Source organism: Erythrolamprus reginae, chromosome 5 (assembly GCF_031021105.1).
Source record: "Erythrolamprus reginae isolate rEryReg1 chromosome 5, rEryReg1.hap1, whole genome shotgun sequence".
In the NCBI taxonomy this organism is placed as follows: Eukaryota; Metazoa; Chordata; class Lepidosauria; order Squamata; family Dipsadidae; genus Erythrolamprus; species Erythrolamprus reginae.
The window spans coordinates 103,577,444-103,599,928 of NC_091954.1; the positions used below are offsets into that span (position 1 = coordinate 103,577,444).

General features: G+C 44.6%; 1 protein-coding gene across 3 annotated transcripts in view; it reads left to right on the forward strand.

The window, feature by feature from the left end:
- The window catches only part of NLGN1 (neuroligin 1), a 636,614-nt gene that overhangs the window by 202,539 nt on the left and 411,590 nt on the right, over window positions 1–22,485 (forward strand). For all 3 annotated transcript variants that reach the window (XM_070753652.1, XM_070753653.1, XM_070753654.1), the window contains exon 2: window positions 18,152–18,211. In XM_070753652.1, the coding sequence (XP_070609753.1) occupies window positions 18,152–18,211 (60 nt within the window). The remainder of the gene's footprint in view (window positions 1–18,151; window positions 18,212–22,485) is intronic.

Genomic DNA, 22,485 nt, shown 5'->3' on the forward strand with positions numbered 1-22,485 from the left:
GGGCCCAGCAGGAGAGCGCCGAAAACCGCGGCATCGAGCAGGAGGCGGGGGACAGCTGCGAGCGGGAGCCCCAGGACGGAAGTACCGGCAGCGCCCCGCCCAGCTGGAGCTCCTCTTTCGTCGACGGCAAGTGTCCGATGGGAGCGGGGGGGTGGCCGCAGCGGCCGCAGGCAGTCAGGGGAGATGGCGGCGGCGAGAGGGATCGCTCTCTCTCTCTCTCTCAGCTGACTGCAAGTGGGAGCCCTGACGGTGGCGGTTGGACGTTCTGCTGGATGTCGTACATGCTGGCGCTGCGTGCCTGGCATATACGGTGTCCAGCACCACATCCAGCTGCCGCCGTCAGGGCTCCCGCTTGCAGTCAGCTGAGAGAGAGAGAGAAAGAGAGACATATAAGATGCAGAGAGAGAGAGAAAGAGAGACATAGCAAGAGAGGCAGAGAAAGAGAGACAGAGCAAGAAAGAGAGGCAGAGAAAGAGAGATAGAGAAAGAGAGAGAGAAAGAGAGACATAGCAAGAGAGGCAGAGAGAGAGAAAAAGAAAGAGAGACATAGCAAGAGAAAAAGAGAGACTTAGCAAGAGAGGCACAGAGAGAGAGAGAAAGAGAAAGAGAGACATAGCAAGAGAGACAGAGAGAGAAAGAGAGATAGCAAGAGAGGCAAAGAGAAAGAAAGAGACATATAGCAAGACAGTGAAAGAGAGAGAGAGAGCAAGAGAGAGAGAAAAAAGCAAGAAAGAGATAGCAAGAGAGACAGACAGAGAGAGCAAGGGAGAGAGAAAGACATAGAGGAAGGGAAGGAGGGAGAGAGAAAGAGAGCAAAAAAGAGAGGAAGAAAGAAAGAAAGAGGGATGGAGAGAGAGAATGAAGGGAAGGAAGGAAAAGAGAGAAAGAGGGAGAAATAGAGCGAAAGGGAGGAAGAGAGAGGGTTTTTTTGTCCAAACTTTTCTTTAGCCCGCCCCCCCCCCCCCTTTCAGTGTTCCCCAGGATTTTGAAAATACGAACAATGTGCCGCGGCTCAAAAAAGGTTGGGAAACACTGGTCTAGAACAATAACAAAGCAGTCTTTTAAAAATAAGTCTAATAATTTGAACATTCTATAGGCATTTATAGTTTGTTTATTTATTTATTTATTTATTTATTCAATTTTCATGCCGCCCTTCTCCTTAGACTCAGGGTGGCTTACAACATGTTAGCAATAGCACTTTTTAATAGAGCCAGCCTATTGCCCCCACAATCCGGGTCCTCATTTTACCCACCTCGGAAGGATAGAAGGCTGAGTCAACCTTGAGCCGGTGATGAGATTTGAACCGCTGACCTTCAGATCTACAGTCAGCAGTACAGCACTCTACCTGCTGCGCCACCCCAGCTCTTCCTTGTCGTTGACTTATCTCCCTGCAGCAAAATAAATAAATAGCCAGTTTAAGCCTTTGCCTCTCCCTGCAGCAATTTGCCTCCATGCAGCTTTAGTTTCACTTTTATTTTAGCAAGTGAGCTTGTGGACAATTTTAATCAATCAGCTGAGTGTGGGGAGGCCCATAATCAGTGACTTGTGCTAGTCAGGTTCTGATGCTGTTTGCTGCAAGAAGGTAAATTGTTGGCAGGCAGAGACCAAAGAGTGAGGGTGGTTGGGTGGATCTACATTAGGTGTATAAGACACACCCAAGTTTTCGCCCTCTTTTGGGGGATAAAAAGGTGGATCTTATACTTCCAGGGTACTTAATAGGAGACCCATCTCTTATTGTGGCACTTTCTCTTGTGGATGAAATGGAATTTCCTTTTTTTTTTAAAGGCAGCTTGATATTTTAAACCACCAATTTAATAGGTATCTATCTGTCTGAGAAGAACATCAAAGTTGCCCTTTTAGATTCTACAGATCTAACAAAGAGATCTAACTGAACTGAAAAGTGAAAAATGTACAATATTTTTGTAGGTCAAAGACTAAAGAAAAAAGTAGAAAATGAAATAGATGAATGCAGGAAAAAAGCATTTTAGTGGTTTGTATGGGAAAGATTTTACTATGTGGTAAAACTGAAATATATTTCAAATGTTATAGGCCAAGAAAAAAAATGAAAATAAAGTCATAATTACTATAATGCTGCTGTATAGTAAAGTTTAAATATAAACATAGAGAAATGCTATGGTATGGTGTGAAATATGTTATAGGTTCAATATAGAACGTGATCTTGTAATAACGTCTTAAATTAAAATGTTAAGCAAAACACAAATCTACACAATTTCATTGTATAGATATAAAAATTACAGAATAAACTCATACTTTACCCAAAATGACTAACTTTTAATGAGAAGTTTGACATAATTAATTGCTAGAAATAATTCAAAATCTCCAGCTGATATAAAAGACAGTGGCTACTGTAGTGTTCCATTGGTGAATTATCTTCAGAGGTTTTTTTTTAACATGTCTGAGAACTGTATTTAACCCCTGATGATTGAAATTTTTATTCCCTTTGGCCAAGGGAAAATGTAGAGAATTGGTTTATTCAAGTGTGTTTAGAAAACTGACAGTATTCTAGTAGAATAAATGAATGGAGTGGAATTTGGAATGGAATTTGACAGTATTCTGATTGAAAAGGTAGAGCAAGTGATATCAAATAATGAAATGGAATGAAATTTGGAATAGCAAGACATGCTCTTAAACCAACACAAACAACAAATTAAGTTTGAGAAGTTTAGTTAAGCTGCATGCAGATGAGACAATATGCAACATGGATTTTTGTTCTTTGCTCAGCCATTGGAAAATGTTCAATGAGAGAAAGGAAATGCATTGTGCATTTCTTGCCTTAAAATGTATGTGATGCCTGATGTCTGATGAGTTATTTTATGTATTTATAGATGGATGTGTAAAGAATGCTTGTGATGATGATTGAGGATAATAATGTAATGTATGTGTGCCTTTATATGCAGAGGTTGCCATGCTATTGGCCAAGAACCTGTATAACCCAAAGCAAATGTTAGACAGATGTACAAAGCAACAAGCAATAGGAATTTGAGAATTAATGTACCAAACACCAAAGTATTTGTGTTTGATGAGAAAAATAAGAGTACATTGCTTGCAGGTTGTATATACGGTAAATGGTGAATTATAATAAATAGATAACTTTTTATATTTGGGTAGACTATTAACTAAAGGTGGGAAAATGGATAAGTAAATGTTTAAATGATGCTAGTGAAATGTAGTGGATAGCATGCCATCTATTATAAGGATTTTTTTGGGGGTGGGTGGGGTTAAAATGAATAAAATGGTTGCTGCACGAATCCCAGCGACCTGTGTAGTCCCACAGAGTTGGTCTCCTAAGAGTTCTGTCAACCAAACAATGTTGGCTGGTGGGACCTAGGGGAAGAGCCTTCTCTGTGGGGGGCCCGGCTCTCTGGAATCAGCTCCCCCTGGAGATTTGCACTGCCCCCATCCTCCTTGCCTTCCCAAAGAGTCTAAAAACACATATTTGCCGTTAGGCCTGGTAACATTAGACCCTCCTCTGTCCAACAAAATGTTGTTAGCATGATTACTGTATGAATGTGAATGAATGTTTTAAATTAGAAATCGAAGAATTGTTTTAGTATATTAATTGGACAAACTATTGTCATGTATTTTGCTATAAGTTGTGAGCCACCCCAAGTCCTCGGAGAGGGGCGGCATTCAAGTCCAATAAAATAAATAAAATAAAATAAATTATTTGGTAATCCTGTAAGTAAACCTTAAGACCATCAAGAGAAACAGTAACTAAAGTAAGTTTGATGCAGTGGGGACACAAGAAACTCTCCACCATAATTAAATAAAATGAGAACTGAGAAGAACAGAAGGTAATATATTCATCACGTATGGTAGAGGTATGATCAAGGTTAGCTTGCAAGTATAAAAAGATATGGAGTAAGTGAAGCTGCTATTAAATAGTGTTGGATGTCCCAAAGGTGCTTTTTCAAAAACGTTCTTGTTTTTTCCTTGAAGAAGGGACGTTGGCAACTTACCGGCCGGCGGTGTTTGTGGCATGGGCAGGGGAAGGAGGCCGCCATGTTGGGGGCGGAGCCTGCAGCCCCACGTCAGCACAGGGGGCCGCAGTGACATCGGAACGGTGCGCTGGGCACCGATTGGTCGAGGGGCGGCTGGGGAGGCTCCCTATATAAGGGGCTTCCTCGTGGTGCCGCTCCTCTTTGTTATCGGCTCCGATCGGAGACACCCGCCCACCCTCCCTCTGTTACAGGGTGCATATGATGGGTCGCCCCTTAGGGGGTCCGAGTAGGAATTTTTGGCAGTCACAGTAGATTGGCCTAACTGTGGCTGGTTTTTTGCCTACTCCACTCTATGCGTGGGAGTGTGGTTAGGGGGTGTACTCACCAACTAGTTTCCCCCCAAGGTAACTGGGGGGAAGGCCAAAAGGGGGCGGAAATAGGCATAAGCAGCAACTGTGTGATCTCCTAGGGGCACCTCTAGTGAGGTGAGGGGCGATCTCCTTCTCGTATTACAGGGCTCGACCGGCTTGGATATGGGAGGGGGTCGCACCTGGGGCTCGCTGGCTGGGGCTTACCAGAGACCAGGGGCAAGCCATCCCACACGCCATGGGGGCGTGGCACGGGGTAGGGGGCAGGTGTAAGGTTACCACTCCCCTACGCCCAGGCAAGGAGCTTTCGCCCGAGAGTTGCTCAGAAAATGTTGGTGACAGTTGACTCCACCCCCATTTTGATTTATGCACCCCTGCAGGTCACGTGATTTAATTGGTTAATTAATTAATTGATATTGATTTAATAAAGTGACCCCATTATACCCAAACCTTCTGTGTCCGAGTGTTACTCCGCCTTTGCCGCAATTTCTCTTCTCATTCTTCAAGCTTCTTCACTTGTGGCAGAGTGATGGAGAATGGAAAGATTTATATTTTTTGCAATCATCTGGTCATTAGCACACTCTCTCTAGCACTCTCGTGCTAACGTCCAGATGAACTATCCAGAAAACCGGAACTCATATTTTGGCATATATTAATGCTATATACAGCTTCCGATCATAGTAATTTTTATAGTTGTACTAGTCATTTACATATTTAATTACAATATTTACATATTTTATATATAATATAATAATTAATAATTAATAATATATACAGTGATCCCCCGCTCGTTGCGAGGGTTCCGTTCCAGGACCCCCCGCAACGAGCGGGTTTTCGCGAAGTAGCGCTGCGGAAGTAAAAACACCATCTGCGCATGTGCAGATGGTGTTTTTAACTTCCGCAGCGCTAGCGAGGAGCCGAAGATTGGGGGCGGCGCGGCTGTTTTAAAACGTCGCCGCCGGCATGGGGGGCTTCCTAGCAGCCCCCCAAACACGGGTTGGGGGTCCAGGGGGTGCTGGCAAGCCCCCCATGCCGGCGGCGACGTTTTAAAACAGCCGCCCCGCCCCCAATCTTCGGCTCCTCGCTAGCGGGCTTTCGAGATGAGTCCTGAAGCGAATTCGCTTCAGGACTCAGCTCGAAAGCGGCGAGAGCTAGCGCCCAGCCCCGTGACATTCGCTTTCCTGCCGCCGGCAGCCGAGTGATCCTGGGCTCCTTCGCAACCTCGGAGAGCTTCCTGGGCATGAAAGCTCACGAAAACCAGGAAGCTCTCTGAGGTTGCGAAGGAGCCCACGATCACTCGGCTGCAAGCGGGAGGAAGGCGAATCCCACGGGGCTGGGCTCGGTTATCCCCCCGGCTCCCCTCCTACCAGCCCCGCCGCGGAAGGCTCCATTCTGTTCCCTGAATGGAGACCGCCGGCCGCTCAATCGGGCCGGCAGGGAACAGAATGGAGCGTTCCGCGGCGGGGCTGCTATGGGGGGGGAGATGAGCCCAGCCCCGTGACATTCGTTTTCCTGCCGCCGGCAGCCGAGTGATCGTGGGCTCCTTCGCAACCTCAGAGAGCTTCCTGGTTTTCGTGAGCTTTCATGCCCAGGAAGCTCTCCGAGGTTGCGAAGGAGCCCAGGATCACTCGGCTGCCGGCGGCAGGAAAACGAATGTCACGGGGCTGGGCTCGGTTATCCCCCCGGCTCCCCTCCTACCAGCCCCGCCGCGGAAGGCTCCATTCTGTTCCCTGAATGGAGACCGCCGGCCGCTCAATCGGGCCGGCAGGGAACAGAATGGAGCGTTCCGCGGCGGGGCTGCTATGGGGGGGGAGACGAGCCCAGCCCCGTGACATTCGTTTTCCTGCCGCCGGCAGCCGAGTGATCCTGGGCTCCTTCGCAACCTCGGAGAGCTTCCTGGGCATGAAAGCTCACGAAAACCAGGAAGCTCTCTGAGGTTGCGAAGGAGCCCACGATCACTCGGCTGCCGGCGGCAGGAAAACGAATGTCACGGGGCTGGGCTCGTCTCCCCCCCCCCCCCATAGCAGCCCCGCCGCGGAAGGCTCCATTCTGTTCCCTGAATGGAGACCGCCGGCCGCTCAATCGGGCCGGCAGGGAACAGAATGGAGCGTTCTGCGGCGGGGCTGCTATGGGGGGGAGACGAGCCCAGCCCCGTGACATTCGTTTTCCTGCCGCCGGCAGCCGAGTGATCGTGGGCTCCTTCGCAACCTCAGAGAGCTTCCTGGTTTTCGTGAGCTTTCATGCCCAGGAAGCTCTCCGAGGTTGCGAAGGAGCCCAGGATCACTCGGCTGCCGGCGGCAGGAAAACGAATGTCACGGGGCTGGGCTCGGTTATCCCCCCGGCTCCCCTCCTACCAGCCCCGCCGCGGAAGGCTCCATTCTGTTCCCTGAATGGAGACCGCCGGCCGCTCAATCGGGCCGGCAGGGAACAGAATGGAGCGTTCCGCGGCGGGGCTGCTATGGGGGGGGAGACGAGCCCAGCCCCGTGACATTCGTTTTCCTGCCGCCGGCAGCCGAGTGATCCTGGGCTCCTTCGCAACCTCGGAGAGCTTCCTGGGCATGAAAGCTCACGAAAACCAGGAAGCTCTCTGAGGTTGCGAAGGAGCCCACGATCACTCGGCTGCCGGCGGCAGGAAAACGAATGTCACGGGGCTGGGCTCGTCTCCCCCCCCCCATAGCAGCCCCGCCGCGGAAGGCTCCATTCTGTTCCCTGAATGGAGACCGCCGGCCGCTCAATCGGGCCGGCAGGGAACAGAATGGAGCGTTCTGCGGCGGGGCTGCTATGGGGGGGAGACGAGCCCAGCCCCGTGACATTCGTTTTCCTGCCGCCGGCAGCCGAGTGATCGTGGGCTCCTTCGCAACCTCAGAGAGCTTCCTGGTTTTCGTGAGCTTTCATGCCCAGGAAGCTCTCCGAGGTTGCGAAGGAGCCCAGGATCACTCGGCTGCCGGCGGCAGGAAAACGAATGTCACGGGGCTGGGCTCGGTTATCCCCCCGGCTCCCCTCCTACCACCCCCGCCGCGGAAGGCTCCATTCTGTTCCCTGAATGGAGACCGCCGGCCGCTCAATCGGGCCGGCAGGGAACAGAATGGAGCGTTCCGCGGCGGGGCTGCTATGGGGGGGGAAGACGAGCCCAGCCCCGTGACATTCGTTTTCCTGCCGCCGGCAGCCGAGTGATCCTGGGCTCCTTCGCAACCTCGGAGAGCTTCCTGGACATGAAAGCTCACGAAAACCAGGAAGCTCTCTGAGGTTGCGAAGGAGCCCACGATCACTCGGCTGCCAGCGGCAGGAAAACGAATGTCACGGGGCTGGGCTCGTCTCCCCCCCCCCATAGCAGCCCCGCCGCGGAACGCTCCATTCTGTTCCCTGAATCACTTTGAATCCAGCAGCTTCTGCTGGATACGGGCGGTGGGTGGGACGAGCGGTGAGGAAGCCAGGGGCTGTGGCAGCTCGCCCCCCCATCGCCCGTATCCAACAGAAGCGGCGGGATTCAAAGTGCTGGGGTGGGGGTGGGGTGTCCCGACAGCCCCCCACCCCAGCACTTTGAATCCAGCAGCTTCTGCTGGATACGGGCGGTGGGTGGGACGAGCGGTGCGGAAGCCAGGGGTGTGGCAGCTCGCCCCCCCATCGCCCGTATCCAGCAGAAGCGGCGGGATTCAAAGGGATTCAAGGCTAACTTCTGCGCTTGGCTTGAGGACTCAGCTGGGAAGCGGCACGGGTGTTTTAAAAGGTCTCCGCCGGCATGGGGGGCTTCCTACCCCCCCCCGAACCCCCAACCCGGGTTTGGGGGGGTGCTAAGAAGCCCCCCATGCCGGCGGAGACCTTTTAAAACACCCGTGCCGCTTCCCAACTGAGTCCCGAAGCCAAACGAACCCGGGTGGCCGGGCGAGCAGCGAGCAAATGGCGGGTGGCCGGGCGAAGGGCGGGCGAACGGAGGGCGAGCGGGTGCTGGGGGGGCTTCTCGCCCTCCCGCCAGCAAGAGGGGAAAGACCCAGGGAAGCCGCCCAGCAGCTGATCTGCCCGGCGGGGAACACCATCTACGCATGTGTGGCCATAGGAAAAAAGGGCGCACATGCGCAGATGGTGTTTTTACTTCCGGGTTGAAAAATCGCGATGTAGCCCATTCGCAATGGTCGGGGACGCAATAACCGGGGGATCACTGTAATATAATATAATATAATAATTAACAATTCCATCTGTCCGTCCGTTACCCTGGGGGCGCAACTTGGGCATCCTCCTCGATCCACAGCTCACATTAGAGAAACATCTTTCAGCTGTGGCGAGGGGGGCGTTTGCCCAGGTTCGCCTGGTGCACCAGTTGCGGCCCTATCTGGACCGGGACTCATTGCTCACAGTCACTCATGCCCTCATCACCTCGAGGTTCGACTACTGTAACGCTCTCTACATGGGGCTACCTTTGAAAAGTGTTCGGAAACTTCAGATCGTGCAGAATGCAGCTGCGAGAGCAGTCATGGGCTTACCTAGGTATGCCCATGTTTCGCCATCACTCCGAAGTCTGCATTGGTTGCCGATCAATTTCCGGTCACAATTCAAAGTGTTGGTTATGACCTTTAAAGCCCTTCATGGCATTGGACCAGAATACCTCCGAGACCGCCTCCTGCCGCACGAATCCCAGCGACCGATTAGGTCCCACAGAGTGGGCCTTCTCCGGGTCCCGTTAACTAAACAATGTCGGTTGGCAGGCCCCAGGGGAAGAGCCTTCTCTGTGGCAGCCCCGACTCTCTGGAACCAACTCCTCCTGGAGATTAGAACTGCCCCTATTCTCCCTGCCTTCCGTAAAGTTCTTAAAACCCACCTTTGCCGTCAGGCATGGGGGAACTGAAACATCTCCCCCGGGCATGTATAATTTATGTATGGTATGCTTGTGTGTGTGTTTGGGGTTCTCTTTTAAACTTTTTAAAATATTTAAATTTATTTGGATTTGTTACGATTTGTTTATGCCTTGTTGTGAGCCGCCCCGAGTCCGCGGAGAGGGGCGGCATACAAATCTAAATAATAATAAATAAATAAATAAATAAATATTTAATGATAATTTACATATTTAATTACAATTATATTTATTTTTGCAGTTTCCTGAATAAACATATAAAGTTTTTTGTATCAGAGAAACATAAGGCAGTTTAGATTTTTTTAAAATATACTGGTAGTCCTTGACTTACAACCACAATGGAGCCTGAATTTTCTGTTGCTAAGTGAGACGGTTCTTAAGGAATTTTTTCCCCATTTTATGACACTTCTTGCCACAGGGGGTTCCTGCACTGTAGTAGTTAATAGCACATTTCTTAAGTGACTTTGCTCTTGACTAAGTCTGTGGATCAGATTTATTGTAAATTTTAACTTCCTTTTTATATGAGGCGCAGGAACTGTTGGATGTGTAAGCAGAATAATTAAAACCGCTCTTGCCCCTGCGTGTATCTGGTGTACCAATCAGGGTTTATGGTCTTTTAAGTTTTTCCCCCTATGGTTATGCTTTAATCCCTTTAAACGAATAAATGTTATCTGCTCTGGTATCTCATTAACTGGAGAAGAATTACACGCTCCATAATAATTAAGCACCAATCATATTGGTATGTCAGTGCCTTGATCACATGCCCTATAGACATTCACATGTCTTCCTGCAGGCACACTTATCTCATTTGGAAGAGATACAGTATGATGTATTTTCCTCTTTGCTTTAAACCTGGTAGGTCTCCAAGGAGCAGGGTGAAAGGCTGAGTTATATTTTTTTAGTAGAAAATGAGAGCAAGGAGGAAATTTAAATGAAATTAATATACAGTTCACAAGGAGCTTCCCCTGTTTCAAATACAGCAGGGTGGTGGGTTTTTTTGTTTCTGCACCCCAGCCATTAATTGTTATTATGAGGTGCCATAATTCCGTTTGCTCCTTGCAATGCAGTCCTGGGTCACCGACCTGTGGTCCATTTCCCCATTAGTACTAATAAGTATCATGAAATAGTTGTGGCAGGAGTCAAATGTAAGATGACTTTGCAATTTGATGAACATCATAGCAATCAAGGGACTTTGTTTTACAAATAGTCTAGTTCATTTGCTAAGCAGACTATGAGGCATTATTTACAGCAAAATCCACCATTCCTACCACAAGTCATGACACTAGTTACATTTGTTGGGGTTAGGTAGTTATAATTCAGTGTCTCGGTGTACGTACTGCTTTTTGAGGTGGCTGAATTTAATTATGGCTTAATATTGTCCTAATGAGCCTGTGCTACATAGAGGCAGATATTTCTCTCTCTGGGCACATGGAGAATATATCCGCTGAATAAAACTCTGGATTGATTGATTGATTGATTGATTGATTGTTAGAGTTGAAAGGGACCATGAAGGCCTTCTAGTTCAACCCTCTGCCCAAGCAGGAACCCTATATACACCAGTCAAGTGGCAGTTCAATCTTCTCTTAAAAATGTCCAGAGTGTTGGAGTTCACAACGTCCGCTGGTAGATTGTTCCATTGCTTGATCGCTCTGACCATCAGGAAGTTCCTCCTTATCTCCATGTTGAATCTCTCCTTGGTCACCTTCCAGCCGTTGTTCCTCGTGCCCTGTAGAATAAAGTGATCCCCTCCTCTCTGTGACATCCCCTCGTATATTTGTAGACTGCTATCATGTCCGCTCTGGCCCTCCTTTTCTCTAGGCTATCCATGCCCAGTTCCCTCAGTCTCTCTTCGTAAGTCTTGGTTTCCAATCCCTTAATCATCTTGGTTGCTCTTTTTTGCACCTTCTCCAGAGCTTCAATGTCTCTTTTGAAGTGTGGTGACCAGAACTGAGTACAGTACTCCAGGATGGAGGGCAAATAAATCTTTCTTTTCCTTTTTCTCTTTTCTTCCTCTCTACATGTTTGGAGGTTAAAAACCAAAAATGAAGCAAGAAAGATGTTATTCTCTCTTGCACTACCCTGTTTTTTTCCAAGAGGAGTAAATATTAACTAACTGCCATTTTTAAATAAAATATCACCAACAGAGCTGAAGAAAAAGCCATTTTACCCACCCTTCAAGATGGAATGTTTCTTTACTTGTTTTATTATTAGATTGAGATGAGTTGGGCTGGAGGATACAGAAAAAAAAGGGAAATGGCGATAATAATTGAAGGTGAGCAGCCTGAATCTGCCTTTCTGAATACCATTTGATGCCTTTAATGACTGCGATATAGATATCATAATTCAACAAATAAAGCCTTTCTTAACATGGCAATGCAATAAAAGGGAGAAATTCATTTCCTGGATTCTTGTCAGTTATGCACCGGTCAAAAATTGCTCCTTTAGTTTCCATTTAGAAGGAGAATCACATTTTAAGTTATAGTTCAAACACTAGAAAGCTCAGTCCCACCCTTACACAAGGATTTATCTGCTGCCTCTACTGGTGTGTTGGGTCAGAACAGTTGCCATTTAAAAATGCACTTTTATGCTTAGGTTAGACTTCTACATTTTAGTTGTAACGGTAGTAGTAGTTGTTGCCTTTTTTGGCACAATGAGAGCAGTGTTCCCTCAAATTTTTTTGGGGCGGAAAAGTATAGTGTCTGAGCGGCAGTCCCTTCTGGACTGGGCGGCACAGAAATAATAAATAAATAAACAAACAAACAAACAAATTAAAAACCCACCCTGTTTTGCCTCAGAGAATTTCAAAATAAAATACTGTACTGTGTGTCTATAACAGTGAGCTCATAATAGGGCAACTCTATCAATATCAAAATGCCACTTAAATAGTTGAGCTAGTTTCAAACTAGATTTTGATTTTCTTTCTCTCTTCCTTGCTCCCATTCTTTTTCTTTCTCTTTTCCTTCCTCTCTTTTTTCTATCTGTTTCTCTCTCTTCCTCTCTCTCTCCTTCCCTCTCACTCTTTCCCTCTCGGCTTCTGGGCAGGTTTGGAAAACTCTGAGTTGATGATGATTTTTAAGTGAGCGATTGCTCACTGCTCAGCTTAGAGCAGGGGTCTCCAACCGCCGGTCCGCGGACCGGGACCGGGCCGTTGGGGGTTTTCAGCCGGTCCGCGGCGCCAGGGCCCCCTCGGCCTTTCCGCGCTGCCCACCGCCCGCCCGATTTGCCCCCTCTGCTCCTCTGCCACCTCCTGCCTTTCACCGCAGCTCCTCCCGCACCCGGAACGCACGCCCTGCCCGCCTCACATTTGCCGAGAGGACTTTCGCCCCGGGCTCTCAGCAAGGGGGCTGCATGAGAGGCGGGGCCGGCGGAAGGTGATATTCAATGTCGGGGGCGCACGGGAGGTTTTGCGCGCGCTCCCTATCTCCCTGCTAGCCCACTCGGAATACTGTATTCAAAATAAGAAAAGCCTTCGCCGGCAAAGGCTTTTCTTATTTTGAATACGTATTCCGAGTGGGCTAGCAGGGAGATAGGGAGCACGCGCAAACCCGCCCGTGCGCCCCCGACATTGAATATCACCTTCCGCCGGCCCCGCCTCTCATGCAAACCCCCTTGCTGAGAGCCCGGGGCGAAAGTCCTCTCGGCAAATGTGAGGCGGGCAGGGCGTGCGCGCGTCACCGCTGAGAAGAACGGAGAGAGAACGAGAGTGAGTGAAAGCAACAGACAGCAAGATAGAGAGAAAGTGAGAAAGAGAGAGTGAGAGAAAGGGGGGAGAGAAAGAGATAGCAAGAGAGAGAGAACAAGAGAGAGAAAGAGCGTGAGAAACAAAACAAGAGAGAAAGAGTGAGAGAGAGAGAAAGCAAAAGAGACAGAAAGAAAACAAGAGAGAGAAAGTGAGAAGAAGAGAGAGAAAGAGGGGGAGAGAGAGAGAGAGAGAGAGGGGGGAGAGAGAGAAAGAGAGGGAGAAAGAGAGGGAAAGGGGGGAGAGATAGCAAGAGAGGGAGAGAGAAAGAGAGAGGGAAAGGGGGAGAGAGGGGGGAGAGAAAGAGGAGATAAAGGAAGAGGAGAGAGAGAAAGGAAGAGAAAGAAAGAAAGAGGGATAGAAAGAGAGAGAGAGTGAGAGATGCTCAGTGAGCCTTTCTTTGAAGTTGCCTTTCTTTCTTTCTTTCTTTCTTTCTTTCTCTTTCTTTCTTTCTTTCTTGCTCTTTTTCTTTCTCTCTTTTACCTTTCCTTCCTCTATTTCTTTTCTTTCTCCTTCCTACCTTCTTCCCTCCCTCCCTCCAGTCCTTCCTCTCTTACTCTCCCCTTTCATAAGTTTCCTTGCTTCCTTCCTCTGTTCCTGTCCCTTCCCTCTTTCCTTCTTCCTTCCTTCCTTCCTTCCTTTCCTCCCTTCCTTTCCTCCCTCCATTTCTTGCTTTCCTTTTCCTTCCTCCCTTCTTTCCTCCCTCATTCCCTTCTTTCACTCCTTCCTCTCTTACTCTCCCCTTTCACACCTTTCTTTGCTTCTTTGCACCCTTCTTCTGTTCCTGTCCCTTCCCTCTTTCCTTCCTTCCTTCCCACCCTCCGTCCATTCATTCACCCATTCCTCTCTTGATCGCCCCTTTTACGGCGCCGCTGACAGCTAGCTCCCCCCCCCACCGGGCCATGGAAAACTGGTCTAGCTGAAAGCCGGTCCCTGGTGCAAAAAAGGTTGGGGACCTCTGGCTTAGAGGGAACTATGAATGAGAGCCCGAGCATTGTCTTACAGCAGTGATGGTGAACCACAGGTGGCATGCAGAACCATACCTGACAGCACGTGAGGCATTGCCCCATGTCAGCTCTGATTTTTAGCCTTCTTTTCTGTTTTTGTGAAAACCTGACCAACAGATCAACCGGAAGTTTGGAAACCAACTTCTAGTTGGCCCATTGGGCCATTTTCACCATCCCCAGGCTTCAGGAAGCCTCCCTGAACCCTAGAGATGGTGAAAAACAGGCCAATGGGAAACTCCAGATCGTGCAGAATGCAGCTGCGAGAGCAATCATGGGCTTTCCTAAATATGCCCATGTCACACCAACACTCCGCAGTCTGCATTGGTTGCCGATCAGTTTATGGTCACAATTCAAAGTGTTGGTTGTGACCTATAAAGCCCTTCATGGCACCGGACCAGATTATCTACGGGACCGCCTTCTGCTGCACGAATTCCAGTGACCGGTTAGGTCCCACAGAGTTGGCCTTCTGCGGGTCCCGTCAACTAAACAATGCCGTTTGGCGGGACCCAGGGGAAGAGCCTTCTCTGTGGCGGCCCCGGCCCTCTGGAACCAACTCCCCCCAGAGATTAGAATAGTCCCCACCCTCCTTGCCTTTCGTAAGCTCCTTAAAACCGACCTCTGCCATTAGGCATGGGGGGACTGAGATATTCTTTCCCCCTAGGCTTCTACAATTTATGCATGGTATGTTTGTATGTATGATTGGTTTTATAACAAGGGCTTTTAGCTGTTTTTAGTGTTGGATTGTCACATGTTGTTTTTACCACTGTTGTTAGCCAACCCGAGTTCACAGAGAGGGGCAGCATACAAATCCAATAAATGAATGAATGAATGAATGAATGAATGAATGAATGAATGAATGAATAAATAAATAAATAAATAAATGTTCATTTCTGAACTTCCAGTTGGCCCTAGGCTCGAGGAGTTCAGAGGATTCAGTGAGGCCTGTGTATATGTGTGAGGGGAGACAGCGGTTTGGAGTTGTTTCTGCACATGCTTGGGGAGCAACACAGGACTTATATGTATGGAGGCGAGGGCATAGATGTGGACATGCACATGTGTGCTAGTGTGCCCGCATGCACCCTTTTGGCACCCAAGCTAAAAAAGGTTCCCCTTCACTGCCTTACAGCATTGTCCATTTGTTCCTGGTTAACACGATGATGTTGAAGTGTACAAAGCATGTTCGTTTTTGATGCCAATGAGTAGGGATTTGAGTAAGCCACAACCCAGAAAGTGAGGCAAGAAAGGACACCATCTTTAACAATTGAAGATGTTCTTCTGGGTGTGTAGTATGCATTTGATGATCACCATCTCCATTTCTAATAGCATGATTTATTGCAAGGTTATGGGAATCGGGTGAAGATTTGTGGAGTTAAATATGGCCCTTATTTTATTTTATTTTATTATTTTATTATTTTTTTATTTATTTTGTCCAATACACAATGAGGGTTTTAGTGGAGATATATATATGTATATATATATATATATGACGGTCTTGGTATATTCGGGTTTCTTCCCGTGTAGGATTTGGAAATTTCTGGCGACGTTTCGATGAGGTCTCACTCATCATCTTCAGGCTGGTGTTTCTGTCCTTTTTCTCAGGCGAAGACTGCGAGACCTGAGCTGCATTCCTTCTATAAATACTGGTGGCTGGGTGTGGTTTGATGGCTCATCGAAACGTCGCCAGAAATTTCCAAATCCTACACGGGAAGAAACCCGAATATACCAAGACCGTCATACCTGTACCCGTGAAAATCTACGAAAACATATATATATATATATATATATATATATATATATATATATATATATATGTGTGTGTGTGTGTGTGTGTGTATGTATGTATGTATGTATGTATGTATGTATGTATGTGTATATATATATATATATGTATGTATGTATGTATGTATGTGTGTGTATATATATATATATATATATATATATATATATATATATATATATATATATATATATATATATATGTAGATTGTTCTGAGTTCGGGTTTTGCCCTGTGTAATATTTTGCATGTTTATGCGACGTTTCGGTGAAATCACATCCACCATCATCAGGCTGAAGTTTCCAAGCTTCGTGCTGTTGTAAAATGGAATGTTTGCAACTGTCATTTCTTCCTAGTATATAGTGTGGGGGTGGAGATTTGGTTTGAATGTAGCAAATAGATTGGGTGATTATGTTTCAGTGATCTGATTGGTTGGTGTAATCATAATTATTAGAAGGATTGACATGGTGATTTTTATGAAGTGTTTTTTGTTTAAGGCTGGTTTCCAAATTTCAAAATTCAAAATCACCATGTCAATCCTTCTAATAATTATGAATTTAGAATTTGGAAATTTGGAAACCAACCTTAAACAAAAAACACTTCATAAAAATCACCATGTCAATCCTTCTAATAGGTTTACAACTCTTGAAGCCTTCTTGGCTATATTGTTGCAGTGGGCTTTGGCACTTAAATCTTTTGTTATTAGTATACCAAGGTCTCTCCCCAGCATCACTGAATTGTGAAGCTGGATCTGTATCTGAAAGGAACATGGAAAGAGATGTCACTCTTTGCCTCAGGCAACTAACATTTTTGGCAGGGAAATCCTATGAGTGCATTTGGTTGTATTTCTCAGTCCTCTCTTCCACTGATGGTACTTTCTAATTTTCCATGGTGTGGGGTTGTGTTTGGTTTTTTTTACACTACCAATTTTGAATCAATTTACCATTTTACAGCCATGTGGAAAAAAATGATGAAAACAGAATATTTGATGCTAATTTTTTTAATGTTTCTTTGGACTGCTGTGCCTCTTTTGCCTATCCATGTTCTGGTGACTATCGCTCCCTTCTGATTTTTCTTTTGTCTGTAGTTTCTTTCAATTGTCATTTTATGCATGAGGTCTGTATTCTTTTTTTCTAACTTGGTGCTTGGCTGCCTTTTTTTTTTTCAAAAAACCTGAATGTCCTAATGATTTCACTGTACATCAGCAGGGACAAATGTCCCCCTGAGATGCATGCAAGTGACAAAAGTATGTTAGCACGAAGAAAGAGTAAAATAAATGTTTTGCTGAATTTTAGTTGTTTTGGTGTGTGCTTTCAAATTATGAGAATATGTCGTATATCCAAATAGTGTTTTTCATGGCTTTTGAATTTCTTTCTGGAGCAATTAGGGGGAAAAAACCCACTACAGAACACAGAATGCTTGAGGAAAACATTATCTATTTTCATTTGCAAAATGTGATTAATCTTGCATGGGTTAATGGTATTTTTGTCTCCTGACACCAAATGTTTTTAAAATCTTCATTCTTTTATTCTGATGAATCAGTGTGCAATGCCTTGACCTGCTAAGATGGTAATGAATTTTGTGAAAGAAACCCTTCCAGTGTTTGGTTTTTAATCCCTATTTTGGTATCTTTCATTTTTAACAAGAATGTCAGCAGGTATTCTAAAGTTCAAAGGGATTTTTATGTTCAGAACTGCATTTAAATTATATACACCAGGATGAAAAAAACACACACACCCGCCCCCAAGTCCTTACTTAGCATTGGAAATTATTAATTACTGTGGCTGGATTTAACAAAATTCAATTTGCATGTGTTAGAATGTTTCTTTTAAAACAATTTCCTTTAAAAAAAAAAAAAACACTTTATCTTGCTTTTACAATTTGGAATCTCTGTAATGTAAACCCAAAGCTAAATGGTTGTTCCCTGAAATTTATACATAAATAAATTTGTCAGTTCAGCAGATGAAAACATTCCTTGGCTGTTATTTTGTACGTTACAAGTCTTTTGATATTTTTGTTTCAATTAACAATATTCGTGCCCAGGTTTAATATAATTTCTGAACTTGCATATTTGCTTTTTACATAGAAGTTGATTAATAAGCATATACCCATTGAGAGATATTTCACTGGAAAACACATTTTCAAGCTAAAAAGATAATAATTACTTATTTCCAGGTGTGGGCTACTTCCTGGATAGGGAGGAACATAGTGGGGTAGCAAGAGCACCCAATTTGCACTGAAAGATGTTGAAAGAAAATGCAGGGTGTCCTGCATAAGCTGCGCCCACAGTGTGGTAGTAAAAATTTTGGTAGCCCTTCACTGCTTATTTCCCTTTTGGAGAGTTTTTCTCGAAACATCTTTGGAAGTATAATATTGACTTTTTTCTTCTTCTTCTTCAATCTTGTATATTCTTGAATTGTCTTTTTCCACCATTTTCTCCATTCTCAATCCTAGGTCCCCTAACAAAGAAACAGACAGATGATTTAGGTGCTAATGAAGGTGCAGAAGACGAAGGTATATTTTTTCTCCCTGCCGAACTGATTTGCATGACAAGGCTCCTCCATGAAAAACTTTTTTTCCCTTCCTTCTTTTTTTTTCTTCTTGTCTTCTTTTGAAGATGTGTTTTTTTTTAAATTCCCATTTTTGATGTGTCCTGTCTTCTTGCTTGTCGTTACATATTTTATTTTTTTTTAAAGAAAGAATGTTGTTCAGTTCTTTAAATAACAGTGATTTTTTTTGTTTTTGTTTTTTAAAGGAGGGTGTTTTGTTTTTCTTTTCTTGGGACCGACTTTTGGTGTGTTGCATCCCGACTGAATTTTGTCCATGATAACTAACACACTCTGGAAACACAAATTTCTTGCATGTTTTCTAACCTCTGTTTTGATCGATTTCACTCAATATCAAGGCGACATGTTTTGTTTCTTTTTGTCACCCACTTATTTCCATTTTTATAGAAATGTGTTTGAAAGTGTGATAAATGCTGTTATAAAAATGTTTCCTAAGCAACCATATTGCTCTGATGCTTCACATCTCAGTATCCTCAATGCAGTTTTACTGTTATGGAAAGGGAAAATGAGGGGAAAAGAGAGATCCTTAGGCAAAATATTATCTTCCAATTGGAGAACAGTTAAATGGAATCTTAGATGTTGTCCATCGTTTGTCCGTCTGTCTCTCTGTCTGTCCGTCCGTCCGTCCACCCACCCACCCGAAGAAAATGCTTAACTGAAATACTGTAGTATGTTCTGCAACCTAGAATATACACTGCTCAAAAAAATAAGGGAAACTCAAATAAAACATCCTAGATCTATAAAGCCCTTCATGGCATTGGACCAGAATATCTCTGGGACTGCCTTCTGCCGCATGAATCCCAGCGGCCGGTTAGGTCCCACAGAGTTGGCCTTCTCCGGGTCCCGTCGACTAAACAATGTCATTTGGCGGGACCCAGGAGAAGAGCCTTCTCTGTGGCGGCCCCGACCCTCTGGAACCAGCTCCCCCCAGATATCAGAGTTGCCCCCACCCTCCTTGCCTTTTGCAAGCTCCTTAAAACCCACTTCTGTCGTCAGGCATGGGGGAATTGAAATTTTTTCCCTTCCCCCTAGGCTTATAGAATTTATACATGGTATGCTTGTTTGTATGATTGGTCTCTTAAATTGGTGTTTTATAGATTGCTTTTTAATATTGGATTTGTTACATTGTTTTCTTTATTGTTGTTAGCCGCCCCGAGTCTTCGGAGAGGGGCGGCATACAAATCTAATAAATAATAATAATAATAATAATAATAATAAATCTGAATGAATGAAATATTCTCATTGAATACTTTGTTCTGTACAAAGTTGAATGTGCTGACAACAAAATGAAATTGATTGTCCATCAGTGTTGCTTCCTAAGTGGGCAGTTTGATTTCACAGAAGTTTGATTTACTTGAAATTATATTATGTTGTTTAAGTGTTCCCTTTACTTTTTTGAGCAGTATATTTTGCTACCTAAATATCCCCCCCCCCGAAATAATATTCTTGCTCTCTGAACACAATTAATTTGTAAAACCTAACTTTTCCCTGCTTTCAAGAGCCCTCCTATGCACCCATGAACTCCCAGATTCCACTATGTCATTAATTGAAAGGTTGACTAAAGAAACTGAGTTATTTATCCCTTAAAATAAAAAGAATAAACTGAAAATTGAGGGGTCAAAAGCAGAGAGATAATTAGAAAAGTGAAGTTAATTTTCCCATTAGTGCAACCACTGGAACCAAACTCATCTCATTCGGGTCAAACTGTAATATGCTCACTCCAAGCTTTTATCTCTATGTTTGACACTCTTTAAAAGGTCGTAAGCTTTGCAGGAATCTTCCATTCAAAGCACAGTCTTAGGATATTGGCATTCCTGGTTTGGGGTACTTAATTCTTAGCCTCTACAAAAGCTTTAGGATCGTTCATTTCTGACGTTAGAGAAAGAAAATTGTACTCTTTGCCATGTTTCCAAGATATACATACAGGAAGAGAAAAAAGGTTGAAATTATTCAGGTATACAGTGATCCCTCGTTTTTCACTGGGGATGCCTTCCAAGACCACCCGTAAAAACTGAATTTCCATGAAGTAGAAGAAAGATAATTTTTTCTATGTATTTAACGAGTATTTGGACTTTTAAAACCTACCCTTTGCATTAAACAGTCATTCTATAATGTTTCTCAGCTGGAACTACATGTGATTGAGGAAAAGGGCATGCTTGCGGCCGCTGTCGGCGTCTTTCATGCTGGTCGCTTCCAAAAATATTTCAAACTTCGCCATGTAGGCTGTCCAGGTCATTCTTTCTGGGTCAAAGAATTCAGGTGGCTGGACTACCGATGGAGTAGCCATGATAGCACACGGAGGGTCGATTTCCTCGTCGCCAATGTAATAACTCAAAGCAAGGTTGAATCAAATAAGGTTTATTTCGCTAACAGGACCAGGAAGTCAATTCAGTGAAGAAGCAATGGAGTATTGGGAGCTCTATACAACAACAGTTCTCCTATTTATACAGTCTAGGCCAGCAACAGGGTAGTTTTACAAAGATACATTTTAAGCACCAAAAGAAGGCAACCAATCAACATGCAATAAACAAATCTGAACTTTTGACTTTTACCCTGTCTGGGTAGGTCACCCAGGCAAATATCTAACACTACCAGTTTCTTTAATAGAGTACAGTAGTACTGTAGAAGAATTTTATGAATTTTTAATGGATTTAAGCCCCCTTTGAAAACCCGTGAAATAGCGAATCCGTGAAAGATGAACCGTGAAGTAGTGGGGGATTACTGTCTCCTATAATCATTAATTGATGAGCTATGAGAAAGTTGAATAACCAGTCTGACATTATATAAACAAATTTTTAAAAAAACAGTGTTGTTGATTATTATGATGGCTGAAAAAGAAATTTAAAAAAACTTCAAAAAACTTTTTAAAAAGGCAAGAAGTATTTCTGGCGAAATAAACCATTGGATTTTTAACATTTCCACATTTCAAGCAGTGTTCTTCTACAGACCACCACAAATTATGACCCACCAAAGTTTATGAAACAGATGGGATCAGTTGTTTAAAAGACTTACAAACCACAGGGTAAATGTTTAATAGATTGTTGAAAACACTCATGTTCTTACAGTCTCACATGAATAGCAAAATAGAGAAGTTGATCTGTTCATGACAGGCCACCATAATTAAATGGTGACTACATTAGCTTTGTAAATTAGACGGTCCACAGACCTATCCTAAGGTGATGTCTTTTCAGGTAGGAAAATACCTTCGGGATCCAACTCACACATTTTAAATTATGTTTTCTGCTGTTTTTTACTCACTGTCACAGTTTCTTACACATTGTACAACAAGTTATTAGTTATTTCCATAAACCTATTAACATTCAAAGCTCTGAGAACAATTCCCTCATTAACATTGGCCTTTCCTATACTATCAAAAATTAATAAATGGATATTAAGTGATATTAAGAGGTTCCTAATCCTAGTATTTAAGAAAGGGTGTGCTGTTTACAGAACTTGTTGAGAAATTACTTCAAAGATCAACTCTTCACCCTTCCAACTGTTGTGGCTTTTCTAATTTGTCGCATAATTGTGGGGCAGGCACTAATAGCTAGAACATCTGTCAGATTAATCAGTACTTTTTACTCTTTGGGGAAAAAAACGTAAGAATATCTGCGCAAAATAAACTTAGTTGGCAGTGACAGGAGAAATACCAGAAGTAACTCAGTTCTTTTTATGAAATTGATTGGGCGGCATCTTTTCTATTAGTAACAGGTGACTTTTGAAGTTAGTAATAGTGGCATTATCATACTTCACCAGAAGAGCCCTTCACTCCTCCACTCGAAACAGAATACCCTACGAGACTAGACTTTCAATCCTGGGCCTAGAAAGTTTAGAACTAAGACGCCTTAAACAAGATCTAAGTATTGCCCACAAGATCATAGGCTGCAACGTCCTGCCTGTCAGCGACTACTTCAGCTTCAACCACAACAACACAAGAGCACACAACAGATTTAAACTTAATATTAACCGCTCCAAACTTGACTGTAAAAAATATGACTTCAGTAACCGAGTTGTCGAAGCGTGGAACTCATTACCGGACTCCATAGTGTCATCCCCAAACCCCCAACACTTTACCCTTAGATTATCTACGGTTGACCTATCCAGATTCCTATGAGGTCAGTAAGGGGCGAGTACAAGTGCACTAGAGTGCCTTCCGTCCCCTGTCCTATTGCTCTCCTATTTCTATATCCTATATCTCCTATATCTCCTATTTCTTTCTTC